The sequence below is a fragment of a genome, unplaced genomic scaffold, assembly GCF_019419815.1.
Source record: "Pyrus x bretschneideri cultivar Hongxiangsu unplaced genomic scaffold, Pyrus_bretschneideri_v1 Contig91, whole genome shotgun sequence".
Classification (NCBI taxonomy): Eukaryota; Viridiplantae; Streptophyta; class Magnoliopsida; order Rosales; family Rosaceae; genus Pyrus; species Pyrus x bretschneideri.
Genome location: NW_025999833.1, coordinates 1,081,581 through 1,102,478, shown reverse-complemented (window position 1 = coordinate 1,102,478; position 20,898 = coordinate 1,081,581). Strand labels below are relative to the sequence as shown.

Sequence of the window (20,898 nt, the reverse complement as noted above, 5' to 3'; positions counted from 1 at the left end):
AGCAATAAGGGAATCCAATGAATGTATGTAATCTAAGAAAGAAGTGATCTAAATAAGTTAGATTAACGAGACCTTTCTCTTATGTTCATTCCTAAAACGTTCCTAGCCATAGGATTGCCAATTGGGCATTGACAATCCGCTAAGGTTAGTATGTGTTATGTTAACTCAAGCGTGAGTATGGCTAGTCTCAAGTCATTTAGTGTTAGACACTGAGACAAACACATAAGTGCTCAAAAGGTAATTGAGTACACTGAACTACGATCAAAAGAGAGTTCGAACATACATGTCATGTAAGAACTCATAAGTTATAATATGCAAACTAGTCCTTTGACCTGAGGCATCATAGATGTCTTATGGTTAGGTCCTTCATCTTTGATAATGTCAAAGGCATTCCAGCGAGAGTGTCCACGACATTATTGGGGTCAAGCTATCTAGTCATGTAGGCATATGAATGCACAACAAGGGATCTCTAACCTTCCATGGTGGAGGGAGAATACTCTAAGGTATGATTCGGGAGTCTTTGGCCAAAGCATATGAATATGACTTAGGAAGTTTGTTCCAAATCATATTCAATAGAATCATATAGTATCACATTGGATAGTACACATGAAACAAACTATCACTCAAACAATGTTATTAAGAGTATTGTATTAGAGAAAGACCGTATTGCATTGTAATTGTAACTAGATAGGTTCTCCAACCACTTCTACTTAGCTTGGGTAGCCATGACATACTGCTAAGTGTCATTCATGGTTTGCAGAAGCCTTTAAGATTAGCAAACACTAATCTTCATCAAAGGGAGAATTGAAATGTAGTTTCAATTCACAATCGATCGTTAAGAGTAACAATCGCCCACTGCCTCGCTAATTGGAACCTAATGGATCGTACACCGAGTAAGGATGAAAGTGAAGAAATATAAATGAGATGGATAAGCAATTAAATAGTTTAATTGAGAATGGTCAAGATTAATTAATTAGTTAATTAATTACACGAAAGGTTCGTATTGGGCTTTCAATTTTGTTTCAGGTCTTAGGGGCCCAAAAGTGTTTTTGGTCCACAAGGCCCATTAAGTTTAAGTTGTATGACAACTAAAACAAAAGGGGCAATTAGCCCAATAACAAAGTCAAGGCTAGGCATAAGGGTGAGTGGAAGGCCGGCCACTTAGGGAGACTTTTACTAGCATAAAAAATCTCTCTAAGTCATCCATCTTCTCTTCACACTACATCTTTGGTGTGGAGACTTAGAGGTGCCAAACCTTTGGTACTTTTTGGAGTTCCTTTCCTCACATCCTCAAGGAGCAAAGGAGATTCAAAAGGAAGAAAAATCAAAAGGAAGATTCAAGGAGCTAGGAGGTGGCCCTCCACTTGGGTGAATCCCTAGTGTAAACAAGGATAAGCTTCAAGGGTAATGAATCTCAAAAACTCTCTTCTCTTTAATGTTATTAAAGAGTCTTGTGGTTTACCATTCACTAGGCTTTGAAAATCATAGGTTTTTAGAATTGTTTTGAATGCATGTCTACATTAAAGTGTTAATAGTTTGCTTATGTGTTCAAATGTTCTCATATGTTCTTTGCTAAGACAAATTTTTTTCTTCAGATACACATTATGAGAGTCGTCCCATCTACTTATCATCAAGTAATCTAATACCCTACTCTCTTCGGAGTGAAAAGAATTGAGAGGGATCAAGCCAGCGCCCTTTCCTGTGCAGTTTCAAGTTTCAACTTCATTCGCAAGCTCAATTGAGCAGAGGTACCCACTCCGACCATCAACCTCGTATAGCAGTCAAAACCTGGAGGCTCGACGAGGAACTTTATGGAGTTCAATATTGGCCTCGACCCCTAGGATGACTGTACATCGGAATCTAAGGCATACGAAGACATTAAATATATTGCCTTTGATCCGGAAGGCCAAAGTGGAGGGCCAAAATCGGAGCCAAACTCTCGGTACATGAAAATGAGCTTTTTAGTAAGTTTTTGCAAGACAATAGAGACATCTTTGCCTACTCGACAGAAGACATGCCTAGAGTCGATCCTAGAGTAGTCTGCCACAAGCTACATATGGACCCAAACTTTAAACTTGTCATTCTAAAAAACAGGAATCATGATCCAAAATGGGGCAAATCATTGAAACGGAAATCGACAAACTTATGGATGCGGAATTCATAGTGGAGGTATACCATCCAGAATAGCTGGCCAATATGGTGTTGCTTAAGAAGAAAAATGGAAAATGGTAGGTCTAAGTGGATTTTACTAACTTGAACAAAGCTTGTCCAAATGACAATTTCCCACTCTTGCAGATTGACTAACTCGTTGATGCCACGTCGGACCATGAGAGGCTCAGCTTCATGGACGCAAACTTATAACCAGATTTGCATGGACAAGTCCGACATGGAAATGACTTCTTTTGTGGTGGATAAAGGCACCTACTACTACAACGTAATGTCATTTGGTTTGAAGAACGTTGGGGCTACCTACCAAAGGCTGGTCAGCCGAGTCTTTAAAGAAAAAATCAGAAAGACTATGGAAGTGTATGTCGACGACATGGTTGTGAAAAACAGGTAGAATGGCGATCATTTGGAGGACTTGACGGAGTCATTTCAACTTACTCCGCAAGTATTAGACGAAGCTTAACCCGAAAAAATGCATCTTTGGCGTCCAAAGCGAGAAGTTCCTAAGGTATTTGGTACCACAGAAAGGGATCGAGGCAAACCTAGACCAAATAAAGGCGATCATAGATACACAGTCCACTAGGATGGTGAAGGAGATCCAAAGCCTCTTGGGCAGAGCAACAACGCTCAGCAGATTTTTATCCACATCGATAGATAAGTGCAAAAATTTCTTTAATGCCATAAAAAAGAACATGGGCTTGTTGTGGGATGAGGAGTACGAATAAGCATTCCTTAAACTAAAAAAGTATTTGTCCATACCTCATCTTCTCTCGAAGCTTGTCCCTGTGGAAGATCCAAATTTGTATTTAGCAGTGTTTGAAGTCGCGATTAGCACTGCTCTAGTTCGAGAAGATTTGGAAGACCAGAAGCCAATATATTATGTATGAAAAGCTCTCCTCCAGAGAGAAGATACCCAAAGATGGAGAAGTTAATTCTAGCATTAGCCATGGCAACAAGAAAACTAAGGCCCCACTTCAATTCATTTCGGATTGTGGTCATGACAGAATTCCCACTGCGATTGATCCTCAACAACCTCGACAGCTCCACAAGAGTCAACAAATGGGTCATCAAACTAAGGTAACATGGATTGATCTATAAACCAAATACCGTCATCAAGAGCCAAGCACTTATAGATTTCATTGTCGAGTTCACCTCGAAGTCTATAGGAATAGAGGGGCCCACCCTAGAACCATCGGAGACCAACACCAGATGTGCATGTATGTAGACGAATCGGCCAACACTAATGGAGCCAGGGTCGGACTAGTAATGTTCACTCTAAATGGCTCTATAATGGTGTAAGCATTGAAGCTAGGTTTTTGTGCTAGCAACAATGAGGCTGAATACAAGGCCCTGTTTGCCGGACTACGAAGCCACTTGACGTGCACAAATCCACCACCTATTCTTGACCTTTCCTTCTCATTGGTCTACCCTTCATTTGAAGAACTACCACGACCTTCCTCTTCTTATTATTTGACTCAAATTGATCCTCCTTAACCACCTCAACAACCTTATCTGGTTTCTTCATGTCACCATTATCACCAGTACTCTCGGCCACCACTTCCTCTAGGCACTGCCTGGTAACATCTTTCAAACCATCAAGTGAATCCCAATCCGGATGTACAAATCCATGACCAATCCTTGTGAGCCTCGAGGATCACAATGAAGGCGCGATTGATCAAGTGCGGTCGATTCCCACACTACGAGCAAGGTCAGAGATAGTCATGTAAGTAGCAAACTTTACGACAATGTAAGGTCCAGATATGTCGCCCTCTCACTCCCTAATGACCCTAAGCACGTCCTTGATTGTAGTCTCATCCTTATTCGAGAGATTCCTGATCTAGGCATAATTCTGCCTCTTCGTGGATCAGCTCTGAAAAAAATATCGAGGGCTCGTAGATATGCTCTTCAGCAGGTAGAGTGCACGAAACTTGGAAAGATCCATTTTAGTTTCATAGATCCGGTTCAGCTTGTCAAATACGTGCATAACCATATAGGTAGTGAAGGTAAGGTTAATGGGCGCCAATTGGTAATGCACCAGCACCTCATTGACAAAGCCAGACAACGGGAATTGAAGGCCTATGCTCAAGTACTGTGAGGAATACGCACAGTAAGCTGGGTCGAATTTGAGGACATGGGTGGGGCACTAAAGACATCCTAACTCGTGACCAAGCTCGGTCGGGCGAGTTGAACAGATGTGATGATTGTGGTATCAAAAAGAACATCACTCGGCCTAAGGTTCTAAAACCTGAAGACTAGGTTGCTTAATTCACTATGAAGTTCAGGATCTTTTGCATTGGGTTCGACTACTTCAACTATAACAATGAAAATATACCTGATCGATATCAGGCCATGCATGCAGAGGTACTCAAATAAGATGAGTGTATTTATGGTGAATGCGGTTTAGCCGTCTGAATGTTGAACTATGAAATGCACTTTAGAGTAACCGATCATAGAACACCTTACTTCATTGGGTCTAATGTTGTGACCTCTTTCGGCGAAAGAATTGAAAACTCTTCACCAGCCGAGAATTGGATAGATAACCTACCAATCAGAAACAGTGTTGTTTACTTGTCCAAATTGAAGATGCTTCTAAATCGCCTGATTCTACAACTCAAGTGTTGTTTACTTATCCAACTGAAGACATCGCTGGTTGTTAACACAATGTTATTTACTTATCCAAACTAAAGATGTGTTAACAAAAGAGTTAGGATAATTAGTAGTTTTCTCAAGTTCGCATAGAATGAGGGTTTTTGAATAGAGCATTTTGAGTTGTTTGTTAAGTTGAAGGGGGCTCTCACGTTGCACAACGTCTCATATATATAGGGGCAAACTTCGTGATAAATATGTCTGCCAAGGTAGAGTCCTAATAGGACTATTCCTTCTCGACACTTTCCTGGATATCCTCTATTTATCCCTTCTCTTGCCTTCTTTAGCTGAAGCTTAAACCTTATCCAGTCTTGGCTTAATTGGCTTTGAAGGAAAAAATTTGTCCTAGCTAAGAACATGTGAGAACATTTGAACACATAGGCAAACTATTAACATATTAAAGTAGGCATGCATTAAAAAACAATTCTAAAAATCCATGACTTTCAAAGCCTAGTGAACGGTAAACCACAAGACTCTTTAACAACAGTAAAGAGAAGAGAGTTTTTGAGATTCATTACCCTTGAAGCTCATCCTTGTTTACACAAAGGATTCACCCAAGTGGAGGGCCTTCAAGTCACCTGCTAGCTCCTTGAATCTTCCTTGTGATTTTTCTTCCTTTTGAATCTCCTTTGGTCCTTGAGGATGTGAAGAAAGGAACTCCAAAAAGTACCAAAGGTTTGGTACCTCTAAGTCTCCACACCAAAGATGTAGTGTGAAGAGAAGATGGATGACTTAGAGAGATTTTAGATGCTAGTAAAAGTCTCCCTAAGTGGCCGGCCTCTATAGAGAAAAAATTTCTCTTCTTTGACCCAAGAAAAACCCTAGTGAGAAAAAGCTATAAAGATGACTTTATACTACCTCACATGTGAGTGGCAAACTTGCAATTAACCCAAGTTTGCTACCACTCACCCTTGGCCGGTTTTGACTTTGTTTTTGGGTTAATTTTCATTTAGTTTTAGTTGTCACACAACCTAAACTCAATGGGCCTTGTGGACCAAAAACCTTTTTGGCCCCAAAACCCAAAACCAACTTAAAAGCCCATTACGAACCTTTCGTGAGATTAATTAACTAATTAATTAATTTTGACCATTCTCAATTAAACTATTTAATTGCTTATCCATCTCATTTATATTTCTTCACTTTCATCCTTACTCGATGTACGATTTATTAGGTTCCAATTAGCGAGGCAGTGGGTGATTGTTACTCTTAACGATCGATTGTGAATTGAAACTACATTTCAATTCTCCCTTTGATGAAGATTAGTGTTTGCTAATCTTCAGGGCTTCCACAAACCATGAGTGACACCTAGCAGTATGTCATGGCTACCCAAGCTAAATAGAAGTGGTTGGAGAACCTATCTAGTTACAATTATAATGCAATACGGTCCTTCTCTAATACAATACTCTTAATCACATTGTTTGAGTGATAGTTTGTTTCATATCTACTATCCAATGTGATACTTCTCTTATATGATTCAATTGAATATGATTTGGAACAAACTTCCTAAGTCATATTTGTATGCTTTGGCCAAAGACTCCCGAATCATATCTCAGAGTATTCTCCCTCCACCATGGAAGGTTAGAGATCCTTGTTATGCATTCATATGCCTACATGACTAGATAGCTTGACCCCAACAATGTCGTGGACACTCTCGATGGAATTCCTTTGACATGATCAAAGATCAAGGACCTAACCATTAGACATCTATAATGCCTCAGGTCAAAGGACTATTTTGCATATTGCAACTTACGAGCTCTTACATGACATGTATGTTCGAACTCTCTTTTGATCGTGATTCAGTGTACTTGATTACCTTTTGAGCACCTATGTGTTTGTCTCAGTGTCCAACACTAAATGACTTGAGACTAGTCATACTCACGCTTGAGTTAACATAACACATACTAATCTTAGTGGATTGTCAATGCCCAATTGGCAATCCTATGGCTAGGAACGTTTTAGGAATGAACATAAGAGAAAGATCTCGTTAATCTAACTTACTTAGATCACTTCTCTCTTAGATTAAATACATTCCTTGGATTCCCTTATTGCTTAAACACATAATACAATAAGTAGTGATTAACAATAAGATTTGCCCTTCATTAAACATATAATAGTTAACACAGTAAGTATTCCAAAAGCTATTACATCAAATGAGTGGCTCGGTGGGCATACTTTCAACATGCTTGAACTAGGATTCTGAACCTAGTCCCTTCATGCACTTAATTCATTCGTATATGTTCAAGCATAGGTCTGATCCTCAGAATAATGCGAATCTTAACAAAACTCATCCTAATCCTTGACAATTCTAATTCAATCAGGGCTCAACCGAGCTACGCCTGAGTCTGACCCTTTAGCAGTCCCATATCGGTTGAGTGAATGCTCTCTTGGGCTGGGAGCGAATCGGCTTGATGAATAATTACAGGACCGAGAACCGTGGCCATTCAACTCGGGCTATCATCACTTCTCAACCCAAACCTTGTACTTCAGCCCAAACAAACTCATACTAAATATCTTAATACATTTCATTTATTTAGTAAAATTACTCTTACGCCCCCTATAAAATTCAGCAACTTCCAACCGAGGCCACATAAATTTTCAACAAAGCCAATTCGAATATGTATACTTTCACCAGTCTACTGAATTTGTTCACTTTTTCGGCAGTGTCAACATTTCATCCTGAAAATGTATAAACTTTGAACAGGCACCTACCAAAATTGAAATGAAGAATATTGGTCCTCTCAAGTATTTTTTTTTTTTTGAAATTGAAGTTTAGAAACCAGTAAAGAAATGTGAAAAAATTGTATTGTTACTGAGACTTGAGTGCCTCGTGTAAACATGCTGACAGTCGTTGAAATGAATCACAATGAAATTCAATCTCAATGAATGTGAATGTCGCGGTCATAAGTAGACTTACGTCCCCTCCTATCCTGTCCTGATGACAAATTGACAATGGCGGCATTGTAGCTGCTAATGTGCTAGTTTTGTTGGGTTGGGTTGGGTAGTGTCGTACGTATTCTTTGAATTGGAATTGAGTCGTTGAATTGAATGATTCAAAGTAAAGTAACAAAACAGGTCTTGGTTGTGTCGAGCATAAAAGTCACCTCACGTACATGTACATAATCGTAATTGTGTTACCAATGTTATAGAAAAGGAAAACAATAAATACATAAGAATATGGTTGTATAAAAATAAAATAAAAATCTAATCATTAAAACTCCTAGTGTACCGGGTACTCCGGAGCACCCAAAAAAATCCCTCACTCACCATGCAGATTTGAGCAGCTTAAATGCAAGAACACAGACGGAAGCATACTAAAAATAAAATAAAAAATGGATTAAAAAAAGGTACTAAAAATAATTAATCTTTATTAGCATACCTCATCACAAGCAAGCAATATAGGTAAAAAAAGCATCATCATCATCATCAGAATTGGTTCCTTTTTTCTCCGTTTTGTCGCACATTTTATTCTTCACGCTTATAATAACAATAATAATTAAAGAAACCAACCAATATCAGATGTGAAAGACAACTGCAAACTAGAAGGAAAATAAACCCCTACATACATGAGCACAAAAGAATTGCCTATATAGTGTGTGTGTGTGTGCGCGCGGCGCGCCTCTCTAATACTAATATTATTATGGTAATGCCCCAGCAAATTCTATTACTTTACCTAGTTAAATAACCGCATGTATTCAGAAAAACTTTTCCAGCGGAGACTTCAAATAGGAGCTGCCTACATTGCCCATTAACAAGGCAACGATCAGCAGAACTGTCGCTAAGGCCCACATCCAAGGCTGCATCCTTCTCTTACTGCGGTTGCGTAGAGGCAGAGGGATGGATTTTACCTTGGTTTGCTGAGTTGATTGCGCTGATTTCTGAGACCTCTTTGTTACTGTCACCGGGTTCTCTCTAGTCTCAGGCTGTTTAGGAATTTCTTTTGGGGCTTCTAAGCTTGCTTCTGGAGCAGATTCTCCTTCACTAACATCATTTGTAGCCTTTGTTGTAGTTGCCATCCTTCTTTCCTTCTTCCTTATCCTCTTCTCCCTTTCCAGCACAAGATACAAGCCATTGCACGATCGATACACAGAAGAAAAGAATATTGCATCACATGGGAAATGTCTATATCTACAAGAATGCCTATGAGACGTTCATGGAATTGTAAAGTAGAAGGTGATGAAATATTACCTTCTCTTTCTCTTCAGCTTCCTTCTGTGCTCTTATGGCAGCTCTGGCTTGAGCCTTCTCCACTATTCTTTTTTTCCTCTCCTGTGCTTCTTTAGCTTTGGCCTTCTCCCCCGACCTGCGCTGCTCTCTCAACCTAGCTTCAGCTTCTTCCTTTCTCAACTGTTCTTCCTCCTTTGTTATTTTAGGGACTTCTACCCTTTCCTCTTTAATATCACTTCTTTCAGGAGCAGTTTCTGGGATAATTTCCGAGGAAGTGAGTTTCACAGGCTTCTTCGTTTTAGCTATCTCATTTTTATGCTGAACAACCTTCATTGAAGATATGTCATCTGGTTTTTCAGACACCTCAGGGGCAACTTGTTTTGCTTGTTCCGGAGTGGAAACCACTGTTGCCAAATTATTCTTGGTTGCTCTTACGATATCAGGTATTACAGGGGGCTCCTCATCAGGACCAAGAGAGCGCCCATCTGAGGTTCTCAACCTCCTCAGTGTACTCCTGTTGTTGCATCTGAAGTATTCTTTACGGAAATCATCATTATCATTCCAGAGTTCCATAATTGTTTCCACCTAGACAATTGAATTTTTTGCAATTCACACATAAGCTGTTGTTCCAGATTCTTCAACAAAAAAGGTAGGGGGAAACACAAACACGCAACAACAACAACAACAACAACAGGACTTCATAAGCTAACCTGATTGATACACAAACGTTGTAGTTGTTCCCTATCTCCACTCAGTGCCAGATTATTAGCAGCCTTCACATCATCCTTGTATCTCCAAAAGTATTTGTTCTGCAGATTCAAGGAAAAAGGGGTTAATATCTCATCTAAATTTGTAACAAGGTAAGAAAAAGCATGCACAAGAAAAAGAAAAGGACAAAATCTTAAACCTTCAGGGTACTTGATTTATCAATGGGAAATATAAGCAAACTTAAACATAAGAAGGCTGAAAACTCTTTAAGTCAATGTTAGGCAAAACCTTAAACATACGCCCTTTTAATGGAGACATATAATTAGCTTCACAACATGATCAATAGTGTATTTGTGTGCAGATGTGTAAACTGTAGTACTTGGATCTAACGGAAGACGTGACACAAGACCAAGCGCAATGGCCTTCTAGGATTCATATAGCCAACCCCACTTAGTGGGAAAAGGCTTTGTTGTTGTTGTTGTTGTTTATGTGTAAACTGTAGAGAGAGGATAATTCTAACTGCTATAACGTTTTTCATCAAGGGAATCACATACCTTCTCATATTGTTGTTTCCTCAAACTCTGTAAATGTGCATATGCTTCTTGACGAATGTCATCTGCAGCTCTAAACTGATTAAGTATTTCATTAAGCATATTATTTTCTTCATTAAATCTCTTCTTAGCAGCTTGAGTGACTGCCTCCGCTTTGAGAAGATTTTCTCTGAGTAGATCCATTTCCTTCCTCAGAACCTGTAATATTGGAAGATGGTATAAATACCTTAATAATCTCACTAATATTGGAAGATCGTATAAATACCTTAATAACTTGAGGTCATCTAACTCTTACAGTATTAAACACTAACTAGTCTTGATTCTGGGCAAAAGAAAAATATACTAAAATTTGAATGTGATTAGGTGTTTGTATTTGAAATAGATCTCAGCATATGACTTCCACATAAACTATTTAACATAGCACATCTCCCAGACTGGTTAAATGATACATAGAAATGACGAGTACAATTGAGAAACACTACCTTTAAGCTCAGTTCAACATGGTATTTCTGGTCTAAAGCTTCTTGAACTTCATCCTGCTCACCCAGGCTAGAAGAGAGTTGTTCATGAAGTTGCTTCAGTTGCTTGATTTCGTGAATAAATTGTTTTTCTTCCTTCAAAGGCAAGGTCTCATGCTCCATACTGTGTTCCATATTGCGTATCTACTCATGAAACAAAAATTGAAGGATGCAGACATTCAGAAAAATATAAAAGTATATTCAAATCTGTAACATAAATATATGGCAGTAATTAATAGAACTGAAGGGGAGACAAGTGATCACTTTATAATCCAAATCCTCGATAGAGATGGCATTCTTGACTCTGTTAATCATTAATTGAACAGAATCCATTTCCTTGCGTTTGGCCTTAAACAGGTCTCGTCCAGCTCTCTCTTCAGATCTGGCTGCTTCAATTTTATCGAAATACTCCTTACAAGTGGCCTATCCATAAAAGAATTCCAACAGTTAATGTGGCAAGATATAAAATCCTACAAACAAAATATAGTAGAAGCCATTTGCAAAAGATTCCTCACCCTTTTAGTTTGGATTTAGGAACGAATAGCATCCCGGCTTTTAGTTTTTTCTTCAACATGTAACTGAGCCTGTTTAATCTCTTCTTTTAAATTTTCATCATCATATCTTGGAAACCTTATCAAGAAATAGAACGGCCTTTTTTCTACCTCAGCACCCTTATTCTGCCCTTCCACAGCATCAGCAGTGGAAACTTCCCCAGAAGATGTTGAGGGTTCAGATCCAAGTATTCCGTAAGTGTGCTCCACTTCCGTACATGTTGAATTAACATCACTCTCAATTTGAACATCATTCAAGTTGCAAGTTAATGGCCTGCCATTCTCCACAAAAGAGTCATTCAGAACCCTGGATTCAGATGCGTTAACATCATCATCAGGAATACCTCTGCTTCCCAGAGCAGATATACTCTGAACTTCAGACACTAGTTTTTCATCAGTATTTGGCTTAGCAGGAAAGCCAGCATCTTTTGAATTGTTATCAGAAACAGATATAAAAGGGCTGGCAGCCCATTCAACCTCTAAACTTGACAAACCAGTGTCTACACCTGTGGCATCATTAGATGCCCTTTCTCCGCAACCAACAGAATCAGGGTTGGTCTTGGGATCTGATATTGCATAATTAGCTGTGAAACTTGACAGAGTATCATCTTTACTGGGCACACTCTTGAATTCAATTTCTGATTTTGAATTGAGTTCTGATATCACATCATTAGGTGAGAAACTCGACAGGGTTTCGTCTATAACGGGCACTCTTTCATATTCAACTTCTGATTTTGAATTGGGTTCTTCTGATATTGCATCATTCAGTGGGAAATTTGACAAAGTATCAAACCCAATGGGCGCATTCTCAGATTCAACTTCTGGTTTTGAATTGGGTTTGTCTGATACTGCCTCATTAGGTGGGAAACTTGAAGTATCATCCGAAATGGGTGTACTCTCAGATTCAACTTCTGATTTTGAAATGGGTTCTTCTGCTATTGCATCTTTGGGTGCAAAACTTGGTAGAGTATCATCTACAACGGGCGCACAATCAAATTCAACTTCTGATTTTGAATTGGGTTCTTCTGATATTGCATCATAGGGTGGCAAACTTGGCAGAGTATCATCTACAACTGGGGTACTTTCAGATTCAACTTCTGATATTGAATTGGGTTCTTCTGACATTGCATCAATGGGTGGGAAACTCGATAGAGTTTCATCTATAATGATCACACTTTCAGATTCAACTTCTGATTTTGAAGTAGATTCTTCTGATATTGCATCATTCGGTGGAAACTTGACAGAGTACCATTGACAACAATCGCTATCTCAGATTCAACTTCTGATTTTGAATGGGGTTCTTCTAATACTGTAGCATTAGGTGGAAAACTTGACGGAGTATCACAAAAAAGGGGCACAATCTCCGTTTCAATTTTTGATTTTGAGTTGGGTTCTGATATTGCATCATCAGCTGGGCAACTTGACAGTGTATCATCTACAACAGGTCCACTCTCTGCTTCAATTTTCGATTTTGAATGCTCAGGGCGGCAAGGATTGGGGCTTTCACTATCCTTCTCAGTTATCTTTACAGCATCAGCCTCTAGCCTCACATCATCAATAGAGCAATTTGAAACATCTTCAGTAGGTAGAGAAACGCCATTCTCAGCATTTTGATCTTCTGTTATATCATTATCAGCAACAGCTGAAAAGCTTTCACCATTTCCAACAGCTACTTTCTCAAAACTATCAGCATTTTCACACGATCCATGATTCTCTTCAGGTGTATCAAGTAAGTCATTATCATTTGTAACTAGAGGCACGTGAATATTCGGGAAGCCATCTCCATTACTTTGATCAGAGACACAGCTGTTGACAACTTGAGTAGCTGACTTTGTCGCATCTTGGAGAGAGGCATTTTCAAAAATTATGGGGGCAGATGAGTCGAGGCCATTTTCAGAATATTCATTTTGTTCATGAGCATGACAAGCAGGCAAGTTGTCCGCAGTAGTTTCCTTGGACATGAGATTGCCCACAACTTGCTCATCCAACGATGGGATTGGGGTTGGGGCTCAGGTTGGCATCGAATAATGCTTTGTCTGTTGGCTTAGATCCCTCGAAGCATCTTCCATGGGTACGTCCTCGGCTTCTTTTGGATCCTGGTCAGTCTCTGCTCACTCAGACACCACCACCTCTCCGTCATTGAGATGTGGGGCTTCTGCGGCAGCCTTGTTGAGCAAATGAGATTGGGAATTGTCCTTTTGAGGGTCCAAGTGAAGACCAACAGCACCATTGTTCTGAACAACGCTGCTATTGAGATGAGAATGGACAGGATCTTTGGAAACGATGGCATCACTCCTGGTTACAAAGACACAAGAGACACAAGAGCCGTCAGCGTTGGTGTCGGTGTCGTCCTTAGAAACCCCATTATCGCTCTGATTCCCATTCCCAATCGCAACATTCCCATTCACAACATTGGCAACGACATTCCCAACCTCACCTTTGGAGACCTCAGATTCACAGGCATCAGGGTACACAACCACGCCGGCCGTCATTGTGATCCGAAACAAAATCCCACAAGAACCACAGCCACAACGATACCGATCTAATTGACACACACACACACACACAAAAAGTTGCAAAATTTAAAAATTAAATGTGTTTAATTCCGTTTATAGCGAGTGAATTCAGAGTTTGAAGTGGATCAAAATTTAGGAGAAGTGGGAGATATAAGGGTTTCGGAGATGAGATTGGACTTACCGGTGCAGATCGAACGAGCGGGTGGGAACGCAGTGGAGTCGAATAGAGTCGAGCAGAGCAGTGCAGTGCAGAGGAGAGCAGATCGAGAGGTAGATCAGCCAGCCGACATCAAATGCTGTGGATGGATTATGACTATCTAATGTATAAGGGCGTGTTTGCGAATAAGCAAAATAATATACAGCCTCGAGAGAGAGGAGAGAGAGGAGAGAGAGTGAGGGAGTACGCAGCAGAGCAACAGCTGGCGAAGCAAGAAGAGAGAGCTTGTGCTCTATAAACTTTTTCACACTACCGCCTCGTTTGGCACGTTGTATTAAGCACGGATATGATTAATAATATAGTAGCAGTCATTTGGTGCACTATCGTACTAAATAAGCATCGTTTAATTATACGATCCATCAAATTTAATACGATCGACACCGGACAATTAATACAACCCAAAAGCTTCGTATTATTAGTCGGGGGCGCTAACCAAAAACACGCTCGCTTCTCCTCTTCGGTTTCACACATCTGCTCCTTGGAAAATCCTCTCCATCTTCAAGAGCATTTCCTCGACGAGTTCTTGTGACAATTCGTCCCTAATTTTAAGTTTTATAAATTTTAAATCAATGATTTTACGAAAAGGCCCCTTGAGGCAAAAATTTTAACTTTGGTTGACCATCGGTTAGAGAGACGTAGGACTCATTCTTTTAGTGTAATTGTGTAGTACTTGACGATACGAACGCGTGGGCACAAGTGGATTTGAATTTGGAGCAAAAACAGGGATATTATGGAATTCAAAATGTAAGGGTATTTTGGTAAGTTCACAAATGGAGATATTTCTCCACTTTGGACCACCACATGACTGACATGTGGCACCCAATTCCTCGTGCCCTTTTTCTTTTCCCTCCCGTGATCTCTCCCTCGAGAGCTCTCTCGTCTCTCCTCTCTCACCTCTGTCAACTCTCCTTCTCTACCAGTTCAACCAAAACGCCACCACCTACTACCTTCTCTGGCGAGCTTCGCCATAGCACCACCATAACTTCCTCATCTCCAACTCTCTCTGCACCCATCGTGCACAGTGAAACTACACCACCATCACTAGCTTTCTTCTTAACCTAGTAGTTAATTGTGTTAGCATAAATCCTCAAGGTACTGGGTTCGAAGGCTGGTACTGGTGATGGTGATGATGATGAATGGACAAATGGATGTTATTTTCAAGAGAAATGCTAAGGGAGTTTCGCTCTCTCTCTATTCTCAGTTGCACAACACTGCAACCACGGTGAGCCTCGAGATCCTCAAATTCTTCATGTTTCGAAGCCCTTATAATGTTGTTAACCTTTAAATGGTGATTTGATGACGACTGAATGTAGGAAGCAACCTAGGAAAAATTTCCCAAATTCCTAGAAAACAAGACCCGTGGCCATTTACCCATTTTCAGACCAAATTTTCGGCCAACTCTGATCTCCGTTGGGCCTCCTAAAGGTATGACTCTCTTTTCTACATTTCTAACTTCAAAATGGCTTTTGAATCATCAAGTTTGATTAAATATTGAATTAGAAACTAGCTATGAAAGTTGGGAAGAAATTTCCAAAATTCTGGAAAGTTTGGCCGTGACCATCAAGCCACTTTTAGCTCGTTCCCCCGTTTAACTTTAGCCACGATTGGACCCCGAACTAGTAGAAACCTTTTCTCCACATTCCTAGCTTCTAGTTGGCTTTTGAATCTTTGATTTTGGTTAAGTATTGAGTTAGAAATCAACTTTGGAAGTTAGGAAGAAAACCAATAAAATTCTAACCTTCGTGAGGAAGGTGAGTACTAATGTACTCACGGCGTGTAAGGCCCATGGGATGTCGGCGTGTGCAGTGCATGGCTGCCAGTGTAGCCATCTTGTGGCGGTGCATGGTAGCGCGTGCAGCGGCGTTGGGAGGAACCCGAGGTCCCTTCTTAGGTTTCTTGATGTGCCGAACCCGAATTCGCCCTCCATTTTCTGAAATTCAACTGTTTTAAAATAGTTTCTTTATTAGCCGTACTTTGTACGAAAATGTGTTTATATACATTAGTACGTTACGTATTTACCTAAATGGTTTCATTTCTAGGCAAAATGCATCGCAAGGATTCTTGATGCTACAAGGCGAGTTCGACTTGGCGACATGATCTGTGAGTGGGCATTTGTTTTCATATATATATATATATATATATATATATATATATATATATATATATATATCTTACAGTTTCCAGAAATGTTTTAAATTGATTATGCATAGCATGCCATGATTTGAATGCGTTATATTTAAATATTGCATTATGATGAGATTTGTGATTATGTCAAATGATCCTACGGAGGCGCAGGTAAGTTCAAGTGAGTTATTATGTGGTTGAAATGGTTGCATTATATGAGCATACATATATTCATTTAGAGCTCATATCGCTGCACCATGGTGTTAATGCTCTCGCCCCAGGCCAGGGCACAGCCTTCACATGATTGTTCACCTCCTGCACCGCACGTTCACCTTGGATCCAAGTTAGGTGCTAGCCGTCGTACAGGTTGCATCAGGCGAATCTGACTCGTAGGTGACCCACGCATAGCGCTAGCCTTCACGTGATCGTTGACTCTGACTCGCGTGCTAGCATAAACTGATAAGCAATAGGTCCAGTCGTACAGGTCGCATTAGGTGACTCCGACTGGCATGCTAGTTTAGACTGATTTCACACCTGGCTTACGCTTATTATTGTTGAGATATTGTGGCATGGCATGCTTTTATGTTCACTACACTCATGCATTCACTTTCGTACTTATGTAGTATTATTTTCTGGAAACTATATAAGTTTTTCAGAGATGGGTTATTACTTTCAGAAAAGAGAAATGCGTTTGCTAAAGCTTTGTTTTTGCCCCACTCACCCTTCTATTTTTCGCTTTTATAGGTTTTAGTAGTTGAGCTTCTGTATCAACGAGGATTCTTGGCATATCCCAGTATAGCTGACTACCTATGATGGTATAATCCTTATCTTACCTTACTGTACTTTACTTATGCTCTGTAATCACATGGGAAATGGGTTCATTCCCACTCACAGCACACTCTTATATTTAGGCACTTTTAGGTTTAAATTTATTCACTTCCAGGTGTCGGCCAGCACAGCTCTATTCGGAGTCCTAACCGACATTCTGGGTCATGGTGTGTCGGTTCTCAACCCCAACTGCCACTCCTCTGCAATCGGTCGCCATGCAATTTCCCATCTCGTTCGTCGCTCCTGCTCTATCACGTTTCAGTCGTCAAAGTCAAAGCACGACGATGTGGACAAAGAGGTAGTTAAGATCACGAAGCCCGATCGATGTCAACAACAACAGACTCGACAACTCAATGATCTTCCATCGCTGACAGCGTTGGATCCAGCTCTGACGGCTCCGGTTAACTCGGACCTTTGTCACAAATTGATTTCTTTTCTTCATCAATTTGGATTTTCAATTTAATTAGTAGTTGTTTTGGTTCGTGAATCAATGTGGCTTTGGGGAGATTGAAGAAATGAGAAAGTGGGATTGTATGGGAGGTGGGATTTGAAGCGTGGCGAAGATGGTGAAGAAAGGAAAAAGCGACTGGGAAGAGACTTGGGTTTTTCACCTTCTTTTTTTATTTATTATTTTTTTTAAAATTTTGTATGTAATGATGCTTAATTATTTTATTTTATTTTTCTGTTTTTCTTTTCATTTTAATAATTATTTTGTGATTTTTAAAAAAAATTATTTTAGTCCAACGTGTTAATCTGATACAGCATCAAATGCTCGACTAATTTAGTCAGTATTATCCGACAACTATTTATCTTATTCGACTAAAATAGTTAGTACAGTCCGAGCTGCCAAACGAGGCAGGTTACAGGAGGAGGAGACTTGACTCTCTCCTTCTAGACTTACTAACTATACACTAATGAACTCGCTAAGGGCGCATTTACGTAAGGGTAATGGGAATCAAAAAACGAAATTGAATTCCGATTACGGATTATTCCGGTGTTTACTAAATACTGGGGAATCAATAGTGTGGTGGACCCCACCCGAAACAAGCAATGCAATTCCTAAAATTGGAGGAGTGGGATTCCCTAAATAGATGAGGTATTTGAATTCCAGGAGGCTGAAGGAATCAGGAATGCAGTTTTTCTTCCTATTATGTCGTCATTCACATTATGTACAACTCCATGCATATGCCGAAGAGAAGAAACTACAATTTGAGTGAAAAAATTTAAATATTAAAGTACATACTTAAATTTATAAAAATAAACAAATAAAAGCATTTTAGTGTGACACACCCCGATCAAGATCAGGGCATGCTGGCCGTCACGTGGAAGTGACGTAACCATGTGCACAGTGCGGAAGCTAATAAAATAATAATGGAAATAGTAATACGAATAAATAAAAACTGGTTTTACATAAAGTAATAACAAGTGCAAGCATAAGTGTGACGCTAAGTTCAGAGCATAAAGCCTAAAGCAGTCCAAAAGAAAATGTCGCAACAAAAGTACACCCGAAGGTGGTCCTACGCTGGTGATCGTCTGTCAGAAATGCCGGGAAAATCCTCAGGGAAACCACCAAACGTGCTAGCCAACTAGAACCTGGAGGGGCGCAAAACAAAAGCGTGAGTGGGCAAAAACAAAGCTTTTCGAAAACCATTTAACAAATAAGTTCTAACCCCTCGCCGTAAAACCTGTATACTTCCCAGAAAATAGATATATATATATATATATATATATATATATATATATATATATACCAATCATGCTCAAGAATATGCCGTGCCGAAACCTCAGAATAAAATGCAAGTGCTCAGGTATAATCATATCACTATCATATAATCTGGCAGCCGGAGTCACCTAACGTGACCTGTACGGCTGAATCTAGAGCTCAAATCTCAATCTCACTAACTAGACCTGCACACGAGTCGGAACCACCTAAAGTGGTCTGTACGATAGGCTTGGGTGTAACATATATATACGCTCAAGTGCTACGATCACGTGAAGGCTGGGCGAATAATCGCGGGTCACCTACGAGTCGGAACCACCTAAAGTGGTCTGTACCACAGGACTGTGCACCTAACTTGGATCCAAGCTGAGCGTGTGGTGCGGGAGGTGAACATCACGTGAAGGACTGTGCCCAACTCTGGGCGGGAGCACTAACACCGGGGGTGGAGGTTATGAGCTCTCTATGCATCTCAATTCACTACTGAATGTAAACATGAATTACACTTACCTGGCACTTACCTGTGCGTCCGCAGCACCAATACATACACATATATAAATGCAACTAACCATGCGTAACAAACGGCAATATAATATATGGCATAAAACTAATAAACGTTTAAATCGATTTCTGGGAAAATATAAGTATATAGGTATATAAGGAAAACCAAAAGCCCACTCACTGGTATGTGGAAGGGTCGTAACCCCCCTGCCTCGAGTGACCACGCTCGTCCTCGGGATAGGATTCACCTATATGCGAAACAACTACAAAAATGTTAATTTTAAAACACATAACCAACCTTTAGAAATAACTTCTCATACAATGCTCAAATGGGGTGTATGAATACACCAACATGATCTACTCAACCTCAGGAACATCCCCATATTTTTAAAATAATTTTTCACCGTCGCACGCGCCCCCACGCGCCGGCCAAGGCACGGCCACACGCGTCGGCCACGCGCAGACACGTGCCTGGCACGCTGACGGCGTCAGGAATATTCCGTTATCCCTAACGGTAACTGTCAACGGCGTCAGGAATATGCTGTCAGATTTGACGGAATATTCCGTCGTCTTATCCGGCGAGGCTCCGGCGCCGTCGCCGGCGCCGGAAAATCGTAAAAACTTCAAACCTTTGTAACTTCTTCGTTTTTTAACCATATTTCATAAAATTGGTACCAAAATGAAGCTTACAACGAGAGGAACACAATCATACTACTTTCAAGTGCTAAAATCAACAAAATCTCACCTGGAAAATCACCCCAACTCTGGCCAACCTCGAAACTCATGATCCCGACGTCCAAAACCTTCAAACGAACCACCTCGAGCCTCCTAAGGACCTCACCAAGCTTCCTACAAGCTTGAAATTTCCAAAAACATGAGAAATTACGTGTGCATGAACAGTACCAAAATCGGGCATCCCGAGTTCGACGTGAAAACGAAGGTATTCTTACCTGAAATGGGTATGGTTGGACTCCTACGAGCCTCACGAGCATGGATATGTGCTTGGTTTCTTCGATCTGTGGAGGTTTAGTGTGTGTGTCCGTACAATGGAGGAGGAATGGGGAAGGGAACTGGGCACGGGATAGGGGGTACAGGGCAGGGAAAGTGTGTAGGTGTAGGTTAGTGTATATGTGGCCCAAAACATGCCAACATAAACCCAAAACAACCACAACACGTAAAGGAAACGCACTAGGGGCAAAATCGTCTTTTCACATGTACGTTTTAAAATTCCCGGGACGGGCTGTCACATTTAGGCAATTACTTATGACATCTTCACCTTTGAACTGAATAGTCCAGGCAATTTATATTAAAATATTAATATTTTTTATTGTATAAAATAATTTATTTTTAATTTTGTATAGGAATTTTAACCGATCTCGTCACCAATGACGAAGCCATATGGAGGCCAAGATGGGCACGGGCCCATCCTGAAATGTTTCTTAGTTATATACCCTATATGTTGGTCTTATAACTAAAAAGTATGCAGCTCGTTGGTTATTGGGGTTTTAGCATTCCTACACACCAGGGGTTCGAAACTTGCTGGTTTACCTCCTTTGTGTTTTTTTTTTATAAGAACTAACCCTATCTTTATCAACAATCTTTTTTTGGTTGGTTGATAAAAAATAAGGTTAATTTGACACACCCCGACTGAAAATCAGGCATGCTGGCCATCACGTGAGGGTGACGTAACC

At 40.2% G+C, this 20,898-nt stretch overlaps 1 protein-coding gene across 6 annotated transcripts; it reads right to left on the bottom strand.

Annotated features, from left to right (window-relative positions):
* Positions 1-8,208: 8,208 nt before the first annotated feature.
* Positions 8,209-14,165, bottom strand: LOC103952934 (proton pump-interactor 1-like). Of its 6 annotated transcripts, none has more exons than XM_048576802.1 (9): positions 14,002-14,165; positions 13,737-13,846; positions 11,269-13,599; positions 11,018-11,176; positions 10,718-10,897; positions 10,239-10,433; positions 9,687-9,761; positions 8,998-9,561; positions 8,209-8,861 (listed from the first exon to the last, which is right to left on the bottom strand). In XM_048576802.1, the coding sequence occupies exons 4-9, from the start codon at positions 11,084-11,086 to the stop codon at positions 8,505-8,507; spliced, it is 1,440 nt and encodes a 479-aa protein (XP_048432759.1). In that variant the 5' UTR covers positions 11,087-11,176; positions 11,269-13,599; positions 13,737-13,846; positions 14,002-14,165; the 3' UTR covers positions 8,209-8,504. The 6 variants fall into 6 exon arrangements, with proteins under 6 accessions (XP_048432759.1, XP_048432756.1, XP_048432757.1 ...); XM_048576799.1 differs by having other exon boundaries at positions 9,687-9,785; positions 14,002-14,164; XM_048576800.1 differs by having other exon boundaries at positions 9,687-9,785; positions 13,742-13,846; positions 14,002-14,164.
* Positions 14,166-20,898: the final 6,733 nt, after the last annotated feature.

Excerpts from the sequence above, each read along its gene's own strand:
- LOC103952934 (XM_048576799.1), bottom strand. The coding sequence starts at position 11,086 with ATGGATTCTGTTCAATTAATGATTAACAGAGTCAAGAATGCCATCTCT. Across the intron at positions 9,786-10,238 it reads GGAAACAACAATATGAGAAG|AACAAATACTTTTGGAGATA; the intron begins GTATGTGATTCC and ends TTGAATCTGCAG. Across the intron at positions 8,862-8,997 it reads AAGCTGAAGAGAAAGAGAAG|GAAAGGGAGAAGAGGATAAG; the intron begins GTAATATTTCAT and ends TATCTTGTGCTG.